Source organism: Protopterus annectens, chromosome 3.part1, assembly GCF_019279795.1.
Source record: "Protopterus annectens isolate FY-2018-M chromosome 3.part1, PAN1.0, whole genome shotgun sequence".
In the NCBI taxonomy this organism is placed as follows: Eukaryota; Metazoa; Chordata; order Ceratodontiformes; family Protopteridae; genus Protopterus; species Protopterus annectens.
The window spans coordinates 77,202,140-77,215,086 of record NC_056732.1 but is presented as its reverse complement, the minus strand read 5'-3'; the positions used below and the strand labels follow the sequence as shown (position 1 = coordinate 77,215,086).

The 12,947-nt window shown below is 36.0% G+C and overlaps 1 protein-coding gene across 1 annotated transcript in view; it reads right to left on the bottom strand.

Moving 5' to 3' along the window:
* Window positions 1-12,947, bottom strand: part of LOC122797634 (otoferlin-like) — a 1,687,021-nt gene that overhangs the window by 1,125,491 nt on the left and 548,583 nt on the right. The window contains exon 11 of the mRNA XM_044066178.1: window positions 1,778-1,887. Coding sequence (XP_043922113.1) covers window positions 1,778-1,887 — 110 coding nt within the window. The remainder of the gene's footprint in view (window positions 1-1,777; window positions 1,888-12,947) is intronic.

The following is a 12,947-nucleotide window of genomic DNA, read 5'->3' as shown; positions in this document are numbered from 1 at the left end:
TTACCTACCTGAGAGGAATTTTCAGACCTGTGAAGAGCAAACACATTCAGGATAAAGTACTTGTACAATGTCTTAATAAAGAATGAAAAGAGATGTGATCTGTGGAGAGAAACTTGGGGAACGTTGAGTTAATCAAGAAAGGGGCTATTGGTGGTGATATTAAATTTCATAAGGTTAAATAAGCAATATGATACAACTGCAAGGAAAACGTGTAGACTACTGGGATTCAAAAGAAGAGTAGACATCTGTAGAAAAAGAAGTGATTATCTGCCCATACAGACAATATGAAAGGTTCCGTTTAAAGTATTAGATATTATTCTGGAGGCTTCTTCTTCACGGAGGTAAAGACAGGGCAGAGGCAGGTCAGATGAAGGAAAAATATAAGGCAGTCCAGTAAATACCAGTATACCACTATGAGTGTGTGTGTCTATATATATATATATATATATATATATATATATATATATATATATATATATATATATATATATATATATATATATATATATATAGATAGATATGTATGAATAGATTATTTAGAAAAAATAAAGCAGGAGAGGGGTTGTGATATCCACTGATAAGCTCCTCATGGAAACACAAACACATATGGTTTTCATGACTACTAGCTTTCAAAAAATAAGGAGATAAAGAAAACAAAGAAATGAGAAAATATGTAGCATTTGAAGATAGAATATGCACAGCTCAAGGGAGAAAAAAGAAGTATTATTTCATAGAAAGGGTGGCACATGGCTGCTGCAACCTTAAAAAGAAGTAATATAGTATAAAACAATAATATAACTCAAAAATAAATAGGACAGATATGAAAGAATTATTCAAAGTGGTGAAAGAAAACAAGCCGATAGTTAAGTAGAATGTACAGCTAATTCATTAAATATGAACAAGGCCCATGAGAATGTATTAATTGTCGAAAATATCTAAAATTGTGTATTTCTGTATTTTTCATGCTTTCCTCTCCTAATATTCTTTTTATACTTGTCACAAACAAAAATATGCTTTCTACAAAAAGTGTTCTCCACTTCCTTAAAACGAACTCCTCACATAAATCCTACTAGGGAATACTTAAAAGATGTTTTAAAATCCTAAATAAAATTATCCAGTTGATTGTCAGTTAAAAAGAAAACATGACTGTGCTGGAAAAGCACAAAAGCAGCTCTGATATAAAATAAAGAAGATTATAATCAGGTTCCCAAATATCTTCTGTGTGGAGTCTGCATGTCTTCCCTGTGGTCGCGTGGGTTTCCTCCGGGTGCTCCGGTTTCCTCCCACATCCCAAAGACATGCTGCAGGTGGATTGGATACTCTAAATTGGCCCTAGGTGTGCATGTGAGTGTGCCTTCTGTGGAAGGTTGGGTGCCGGGCTGGCAACTCGACACCATAAAACTCCACTGCCATTCAATGTGCGGACAAGGTGATCCACTGTGGCGACCCCTAACCGGGAAAAGCCGAAAGAAGAAGAAGAAGATAATCAGGTTCCCAAATATAACTAAGTGATTATATGTACATGAAATAAATGCCAAGAAATTCAACAAATTCACTGATTTTTATAAAACTGTGCCTTATTTTTATGACAGTCAGGATTTGCAGGATCAGGTCACATAATTCTGATCAGAAAACCACTTAACTCTTTACAAATATACAGCCATAAAAACTAAAGTAGTATTTCTTGACAGAATCAAAGAATTTATATGTATAAGCAAACTCATTAAAAAAGTAGAGAAAAATGTATCCAAAGATGTGAATTTATAAGACCACTTACAGGCATCTCTGATGAAGTTCCATTAAAGCTGAAATTAGCATTTTTTCTATGTCTTCCTTCTTTCCAGGCACCTGACTGGCAAATTCTGCTACCTCATTCAGTCTGTCTCCCTGTTTAGTAAAATAAATTGTTGTATGATTATTGCATAACAGTATTATTTTATTCATTAAACACTGCATATCAGTTGGACTAATGTGGTAATAGAGCACTAGTAGTGTGGAGTTAATGGAGACAGTATTTTTGAAAAAATGAAAAAAAACTACTCATCCAATTGAAATTCTGCAATTGTTATAGGTACACCAACTATGCAAATAATGGCTGCAAAAGTAAAGCTGAGTGTGCAACAATGTGATTTGTAGCTAATACATATTGTTACTGATCATTCAACACATTCCTAGCACACACCTACGCCTTTTGTTCTGTGCCATCCGATTTTGTACTAGTTGGTAGTTGGCAAAGAGGGTTAAAGCAGTGAGCTGCAGTTCCTGTGGTACAGAGTTGGATTCTATCAGTTCTCATTTGTCTACTATATGACCTTAAACAAACAGTACTTGAGGCCAACTGAGAATTTGGGTCAGGATCCTCAATGGCCACCTGGGTTGCAAGCCTAATGACCATTTATGAACCTAAACTAAAATGCAGTCGACTACCATTGGAGGGCAACTGTTCATTTGGTGCACAGGTTTTCTGTAAAAATATAATTTCCTCACATTGCTACTTTACTATTCATTTTGCACATTGGTTTCCCAACCACTTAAGTTGACCTTAAAATATCATCATACACTAGCCACAGTTTTATAACTTTTCTCACAAATTTCACAATAAGCCTTTATCTACTAATGCCTAGCACGCCATGAATTCCAAGACATGTTTCAGTAATCCTGCTAGTCAGATATACCAGCGGTATCACGACAAATCTCTGAAAGGTGCTTGTGGTTAAGATGATGACTGCTGTCTTTATCTTGGTTTCAGCAGTTTCTAGGCAATACTGAGAATTATGAGATCCAAATTATGAAGAGTCACACAGAGTCTCAGGATTATGTGCATCCATACATGATATTATGACAAGTCACACAGAGTCTCAGGATTATGTGTATCCATACATGATATTATGACAAGTCACAAAAAGTCTCAGGATTATGTGTATCTATACGTGATATTATGACAAGTCACACAGAGTCTCAGGATTATGTGTATCTATACATGATATTATGACAAGTCACACAGAGTCTCAGGATTATGTGTATCCATACATGATATTATGACAAATCACACAGAGTCTCAGGATTATGTGTATCCATACGTGATATTATTACAAGTCACACAGAGTCTCAGGATTATGTGTATCCATACAGGATATAATTACAAGTCACACAGAGTCTCAGGATTATGTGTATCCATACATGATATTATGACAAGTCAAACAGAGTCTCAGGATTATGTGTAGCCATACGTGATATTATTACAAGTCACACAGAGTCTCAGGATTATGTGTATCCATACGTGATATTATTACAAGTCACACAGAGTCTCAGGATTATGTGTATCCATACAGGATATAATTACAAGTCACACAGAGTCTCAGGATTATGTGTATCCATACATGATATTATGACAAGTCAAACAGAGTCTCAGGATTATGTGTAGCCATACGTGATATTATTACAAGTCACACAGAGTCTCAGGATTATGTGTATCCATACGTGATATTATTACAAGTCACACAGAGTCTCAGGATTATGTGTATCCATACGTGATATTATTACAAGTCACACAGAGTCTCAGGATTATGTGTATCCATACATGATATTATGAGAAGTCACACAGAAGCTCAGGATTCAGTGTATCCATACGTGATATTATGAGAAGTCACACAGAGTCTCAGGATTATCTGTATCCATACATGATATTATGACAAGACACACAGAGTCTCAGGATTATGTGTATCCATACGTGATATTATGACAAGTCACACAGAGTCTCCGGATTATGTGTATCCATACGTGATATTATGACAAGTCACTCAGAGACTCAGGATTATGTGTATCCATACGTGATATTATGACAAGTCACACAGAGACTCAGGATTATGTGTATCCAAACGTGATATTATTACAAGTCACACAGAGTCTCAGGATTATGTGTATCCATACATGATATTATGACAAGTCACACAGAGTCGCAGGATTATGTGTCTCCATACATGATATTATGACAAGTTACACAGAGTCTCAGGATTATGTGTATCCATACGTGATATTATTACAAGTCATAGGGATTTTTAGGAATATGTATATCCATACATGATATTATGACAAGTCACACAGAGTCTCAGGATTATGTGTATCCATACGTGATATTATTACAAGTCATACAGAGTCTCAGGATTATGAGTATCCATATGGGATATTATGACAAATCACACAGAGTCTCAGGATCATGTGCATCCATATGTGATATTATTACAAGTCACACAGAGTCTCAGGATTATGTGTATCCACACGTGATATTATGACAAGACACACAGAGTCTCAGGATTATGTGTATCCATATGTGATATTATTACAAGTCACACAGAGTCTCAGGATTATGTGTATCCATACGTGATATTATTAAAAGTCACACAGAGTCTCAGGATTATGTGTATCCATACGTGATATTATTACAAGTCACACAGAGTCCCAGGATTATGTGTATCCATACATGACATTATTACAAGTCACACAGAGTCTCTGGATTATGTGTATCCATACAAGATATTATGACAAGTCACACAGAGTCTCAGGATTATGTGTATCCATACGTGATATTATGACAAGTCACACAGAGTCTCAGGATTATGTGTATCCATACGTGATATTATGACAAGCCACACAGAGTCTCAGGATTATGTGTATCCATACATGATATTATGACAAGTCACACAGAGTCTCAGGATTATGTGTATCTATACGGGATATTATGACAAGTCACACGGAGTCTCAGGATTATGTGTATCCATACGTGGTATTATGACAAGTCACAAAGAGTCTCAGGATTATGTGTATCCATACATGATATTATGACAACTCACACAGAGTCTCAGGATTATGTGTTTCCATACGTGATATTATGACAAGTCACGCAGACTCTCAGGATTATGTGTATCCATACATGATATAATGACAAGTCACACAGAGTCTCAGGATTATGTGTATCCATGCGTGATATTATGACAAGTCACGCAGAGTCTCAGGATTATGTGTATCCATACATGATATAATGACAAGTCACACAGAGTCTCAGGATTATGTGTATCCATACATGATATTCTGACAAGTCACACAGAGTCTCAGGATTATGTGTATCTATACGTGATATTATGACAAGTCACACAGGGTCTCAGGATTATGTGTATCCATACGTGATATTATGACAAGTCACACAGAGTGTCAGGATTATGTGTATCCATACGTAATATTATGACAAGTCACACAGAGTCTCAGGATTATGTGTATCCATATGTGATATTATGACAAGTCACACAGTGTCTCAGGATTATGTGTATCTATACGTGATATTATGACAAGTCACACAGAGTCTCAGGATTATGTGTATCCATACATGACATTATTACAAGTCACACAGAGTCTCAGGATTATGTGTATCCATACGTGATATTATGACAAGTCACACAGAGTCTCAGGATTATGTGTATCCATACATGATATTATGACAAGTCACACAGAGTCTCAGGATTATGTGTATCTATAAATGATATTATGACAAGTCACACAGAGTCTCAGGATTATGTGTCTCCATACATGATATTATTAGAAGTCACACAGAGTCTCAGGATTATGTGTATCCATACATGATATTATGACAATTCACACAGAGTCTCAAGATTATGTGTATCCATACATGATATTATGACAAGTCAAACAGAGTCTCAGGATTATGTGTATCCATACGTGATATTATGACAAGCTACACAGAGTCTCAGGATTATGTGTATCCATACGTGATATTATGACAAGTCACACAGAGTATCAGGATTATGTGTATCCATACGTGATATTAGGACAAGCCACACAGAGTCTCAGGATTATGTGTATCCATACAGGATATTATTACAAGTCACACAGAGTCTCAGGATTATGTGTATCCATACATGATATTATGACAAGTCACACAGAGTCTCAGGATTATCTGTATCCATACATGATATTATGACAAGTCACACAGAGTCTCAGGATTATGTGTATCCATACGTGATATTATGACAAGTCACACAGAGTCTCAGGATTATGTGTATCCATACGTGATATTATGACAAGTCACTCAGAGACTCAGGATTATGTGTATCCATACGTGATATTATGACAAGTCACACAGAGTCTCAGGATTATGTGTATCCAAACGTGATATTATTACAAGTCACACAGAGTCTCAGGATTATGTGTATCCATACGTGATATTATGAAAAGTCACACAGAGTCTCAGGATTATGTGTATCCATACATGATATTATGACAAGTTGCACAGAGTCTCAGGATTATGTGTATCCATACGTGATATTATTACAAGTCACAGGGAGTTTTAGGAATATGTATATACATACATGATATTATGACAAGTCACACAGAGTCTCAAGATTATGTGTATCCATACATGATATTATGACAAGTCAAACAGAGTCTCAGGATTATGTGTATCCATACGTGATATTATGACAAGTCACACAGAGTCTCAGGATTATGTGTATCCATACATGATATTATGACAAGTCACACAGAGTCTCAGGATTATGTGTATCCATACGTGATATTATGACAAGCCACACAGAGTCTCAGGATTATGTGTATCCATACAGGATATTATTACAAGTCACACAGAGTCTCAGGATTATGTGTATCCATACATAATATTATGACAAGTCACACAGAGTCTCAGGATTATGTGTATCCATACGTGATATTATGACAAGTCACACAGAGTCTCAGGATTATGTGTATCCATACATGATATTATTACAAGTCACACAGAGTCTCAGGATTATGTGTATCCATACGCGATATTATTACAAGTCACACAATGTCTCAGGATTATGTGTATCCATACATGATATTATGAGAAGTCACACAGAAGCTCAGGATTATGTGTATCCATACGTGATATTATGAGAAGTCACACAGAGTCTCAGGATTATCTGTATCCATACATGATATTATGACAAGACACACAGAGTCTCAGGATTATGTGTATCCATACGTGATATTATGACAAGTCACACAGAGTCTCAGGATTATGTGTATCCATACGTGATATTATGACAAGTTACTCAGAGACTCAGGATTATGTGTATCCATACGTGATATTATGACAAGTCACACAGAGTCTCAGGATTATGTGTATCCAAACGTGATATTATTACAAGTCACACAGAGTCTCAGGATTATGTGTATCCATACGTGATATTATGACAAGTCACACAGAGTCTCAGGATTATGTGTATCCATACATGATATTATGACAAGTTACACAGAGTCTCAGGATTATGTGCATCCATACGTGATATTATTACAAGTCATAGGGAGTTTTAAGAATATGTATATCCATACATGATATTATGACAAGTCACACAGAGTCTCAGGATTATGTGTATCCATACGTGATATTATTAAAAGTCACACAGAGTCTCAGGATTATGTGTATCCATATGTGATATTATTACAAGTCACACAGAGTCTCAGGATTATGTGTATCCATACATGATATTATTACAAGTCACACAGAGTCTCAGGATTATGTGTATCCATACAAGATATTATGACAAGTCACACAGAGTCTCAGGATTATGTGTATCCATACGTGATATTATGACAAGTCACACAGAGTCTCAGGATTATGTGTATCCATACGTGATATTATGACAAGTCACACAGAGTCTCAGGATTATGTGTATCCATACGTGATATTATGACAAGTCACACAGAGTCTCAGGATTATGTGTATCTATACGTGATATTATGACAAGTCACACGGAGTCTCAGGATTATGTGTATCCATACGTGGTATTATTACAAGTCATAGGGAGCTTTAGGAATATGTATATCCATACATGATATTATGACAAGTCACACAGAGTCTCAGGATTATGTGTATCCATACGTGATATTATTACAAGTCACACAGAGTCTCAGGATTATGTGTATCCATACGTGGTATTATTACAAGTCATAGGGAGCTTTAGGAATATGTATATCCATACATGATATTATGACAAGTCACACAGAGTCTCAGGATTATGTGTATCCATACATGATATTATGACAAGTCACACAGAGTCTCAGGATTATGTGTATCCATATGTGATATTATAACAAGTCACACAGAGTCTCAGGATTATGTGTATCCATACGTGATATTATGACAAGACACACAAAGTCTCAGGATTAAGTGTATCCATATGTGATATTATTACAAGTCACACAGAGTCTCAGGATTATGTGTATCTATACGTGATATTATTAAAAGTCACACAGAGTCTCAGGATTATGTGTATCCATACGTGATATTATTACAAGTCACACAGAGTCTCAGGATTATGTGTATCCATACATGATATTATTACAAGTCACACAGAGTCTCAGGATTATGTGTATCCATACGTGATATTATGACAAGTCACACAGAGTCTCAGGATTATGTGTATCCATACGTGATACTATGACAAGCCACACAGAGTCTCAGGATTATGTGTATCCATACATGATATTATGACAAGTCACACAGATTCTCAGGATTATGTGTATCTATACGTGATATTATGACAAGTCACACGGAGTCTCAGGATTATGTGTATCCATATGTGATATTATGACAAGTCACGCAGAGTCTCAGATTATGTGTATCCATACATGATATAATGACAAGTCACACAGAGTCTCAGGATTATGTGTATCCATACGTGATATTATGACAAGTCACGCAGAGTCTCAGGATTATGTGTATCCATAGATGATATAATGACAAGTCACACAGAGTCTCAGGTTTATGTGTATCCATACAAGATATTATGACAAGTCACACAGAGTCTCAGGATTATGTGTATCTATATGTGATGTTATGACAAGTCACACAGGGTCTCAGGATTATGTGTATCCATACGTGATATTATGACAAGTCACACAGAGTGTCAGCATTATGGGTATCCATACGTAATATTATGACAAGTCACACAGAGTCTCAGGATTATGTGTATCTATACATGATATTATTACAAGTCACACAGAGTCTCAGGATTATGTGTATCCATACGTGATATTATGACAAGTCACACAGAGTCTCAGGATTATGTGTATCCATACATGATATTATGACAAGTCACACAGAGTCTCAGGATTATGTGTATCTATAAATGATATTATGACAAGTCACACAGAGTCTCAGGATTATGTGTCTCCATACATGATATTATTAGAAGTCACACAGAGTCTCAGGATTATGTGTATCCATACATGATATTATTACAAGTCACACAGAGTCTCAGGATTATGTGTATCCATACAAGATATTATGACAAGTTACACAGAGTCTCAGGATTATGTGTATCCATACGTGATATTATGACAAGTCACACAGAGTCTCAGGATTATGTGTATCCATACGTGATATTATCACAAGTCACACAGAGTCTCAGGATTATGTGTATCCATACGTGATATTATAACAAGCCACACAGAGTCTCAGGATTATGTGTATCCATACGTGATATCATGACAAGTCACACAGAGTCTCAGGATTATGTGTATCTATACTTGATATTATGACAAGTCACACAGAGTCTCAGGATTATCTGTATCCATACATGATATTATGACAAGTCACACAGAGTCTCAGGATTATGTGTATCCATACGTGATATTATGACAAGTCACGCAGAGTCTCAGAATTATGTGTATCCATACATGATATAATGACAAGTCACACAGAGTCTCAGGATTATGTGTATCCATACGTGATATTATGACAAGTCACGCAGAGTCTCAGGATTATGTGTATCCATACATGATATAATGACAAGTCACACAGAGTCTCAGGATTATGTGTATCCATACATGATATTATGACAAGTCACACAGAGTCTCAGGATTATGTGTATCCATACTTGATATTATGACAAGTCACACAGGGTCTCAGGATTATGTGTATCCATACGTGATATTATGACAACTCACACAGAGTCTCAGGATTATGTGTATCCATAAGTAATATTATGACAAGTCACACAGAGTCTCAGGATTATGTGTATCCATATGTGATATTATGACAAGTCACACAGTGTCTCAGGATTATGTGTATCTATACGTGATATTATGACAAGTCACACAGAGTCTCAGGATTATGTGTATCCATACATGATATTATTACAAATCACACAGAGTCTCAGGATTATGTGTATCCATACGTGATATTATGACAAGTCACACAGAGTCTCAGGATTATGTGTATCCATACATGATATTATGACAAGTCACACAGAGTCTCAGGATTATGTGTATCTACAAGTGATATTATGACAAGTCACACAGAGTCTCAGGATTATGTGTCTCCATACATGATATTATTAGAAGTCACACAGAGTCTCAGGATTATGTGTATCCATACATGATATTATGACAAGTCACACAGAGTCTCAGGATTATGTGTATCCATACATGATATTATGACAAGTCACACAGAGTCTCAGGATTATGTGTATCCATACGTGATATTATGACAAGTCACACAGAGTCCCAGGATTATGTGTATCCATACAATATATTATTACAAGCCACAGAGTCTCAGGATTATGTGTATCCATACATGATATTATTACAAGGCACACAGAGTCTCAGGATTATGTGTATCCATACGTGATATTATTACAAGTCGCAGAGAGTCTCAGGATTATGTGTATCCATACATGATATTATTACAAGTCACACAGAGTCTCAGGATTATGTGTATCCATACGTGATATTATTACAAGTCACAGAGAGTCTCAGGATTATGTGTATCCATACATGATATTATGACAAATCATACAGAGTCTCAGGATTATATGTATCCATACGTGATATTATTACAAGTCATAGGGAGTCTTAGGAATATGTATATCCATACGTGATACTATGACAAGTCACAGTCTCAGGATTATGTGTATCCATTTGTGATATGACTAGTCACAGACAATCTCGGGACTATGTGTATCCATATGTGCTATTATTACAAGTCACAGACAGTCTCAGGAATATGTGTATCCATATGTGATATTATGACAAGTGACAGAGTTTTTCAGGATTATGTACATTCGTGATATTGTTACAAGTCACACAGAGTCTCAGGATTATGTATATCCATACATGATATTATGAGAAGTCACACAGAATCTCTGGATTTTGTGTATCTATACGTGATATTATGACAAGTCACACAGAGTCTCAGGATTATGTGTATCCATACATGATATTATGACAAGTCACACAGAGTCTCAGGATTATGTGTATCCATACATGATATTATGACAAGTCACACAGAGTCTCAGGATTATGTGTATCCATACGTGATATTATGACAAGTCACGCAGAGTCTCAGGATTATGTGTATCCATACATGATATAATGACAAGTCACACAGAGTCTCAGGATTATGTGTATCCATACATGATATTATGACAAGTGACACAGAGTCTCAGGATTATGTGTATCCATACGTGATATTATGACAAGTCACACAGAGTCTCAGGATTATGTGTATCCATACATGATATTATGACAAGTCACACAGAGTCTCAGGATTATGTGTATCCATACGTGATATTATTACAAGTCATCGGGAGTCTTAGGAATATGTATATCCATACATGATATTATGACAAGTCACACAGAGTCTCAGGATTATGTGTATCCATACGTGATATTATGACAAGTCACACAGAGTCTCAGGATTATGTGTATCCATACGTGATATTATGACAAGTCACACAGAGTCTCAGGATTATGTGTATCCATACGTGATATCATGACAAGTCACACAGAGTCTCAGGATTATGTGTATCCATACGTGATATTATGACAAGTCACACAGAGTCTCAGGATTATGTGTATCCATACATGATATTATGACAAGTCACACAGAGTCTCAGGATTATGTGTATCTATAAATGATATTATGACAAGTCACACAGAGTCTCAGGATTATGTGTCTCCATACATGATATTATTAGAAGTCACACAGAGTCTCAGGATTATGTGTATCCATACATGATATTATGACAAGTCACACAGAGTCTCAGGATTATGTGTATCCATACATGATATTATGACAAGTCACACAGAGTCTCAGGATTATGTGTATCCATACGTGATATTATGACAAGTCACACAGAGTCTCAGGATTATGTGTATCCATACGTGATACTATGACAAGCCACAAAGAGTCTCAGGATTATGTGTATCCATACATGATATTATTACAAGTCACACAGAGTCTCAGGAATATGTGTATCCATACAAGATATTATGACAAGTCACACAGAGTCTCAGGATTATGTGTATCCATACGTGATATTATGACAAGTCACACAGAGTCTCAGGATTATGTGTATCCATACGTGATATTATGACAAGTCACACAGAGTCTCAGGATTATGTGTATCCATACGTGATATTATGACAAGTCACACAGAGTCTCAGGATTATGTGTATCCATACGTGATATTATGACAAGTCACACAGAGTCTCAGGATTATGTGTATCTATACTTGATATTATGACAAGTCACACAGAGTCTCAGGATTATCTGTATCCATACATGATATTATGACAAGTCACACAGAGTCTCAGGATTATGTGTATCCATACGTGATATTATGACAAGTCACGCAGAGTCTCAGAATTATGTGTATCCATACATGATATAATGACAAGTCACACAGAGTCTCAGGATTATGTGTATCCATACGTGATATTATGACAAGTCACGCATAGTCTCAGGATTATGTGTATCCATACATGATATAATGACAAGTCACACAGAGTCTCAGGATTATGTGTATCCATACATGATATTATGACAAGTCACACAGAGTCTCAGGATTATGTGTATCCATACATGATATTATGACAAGTCACACAGAGTCTCA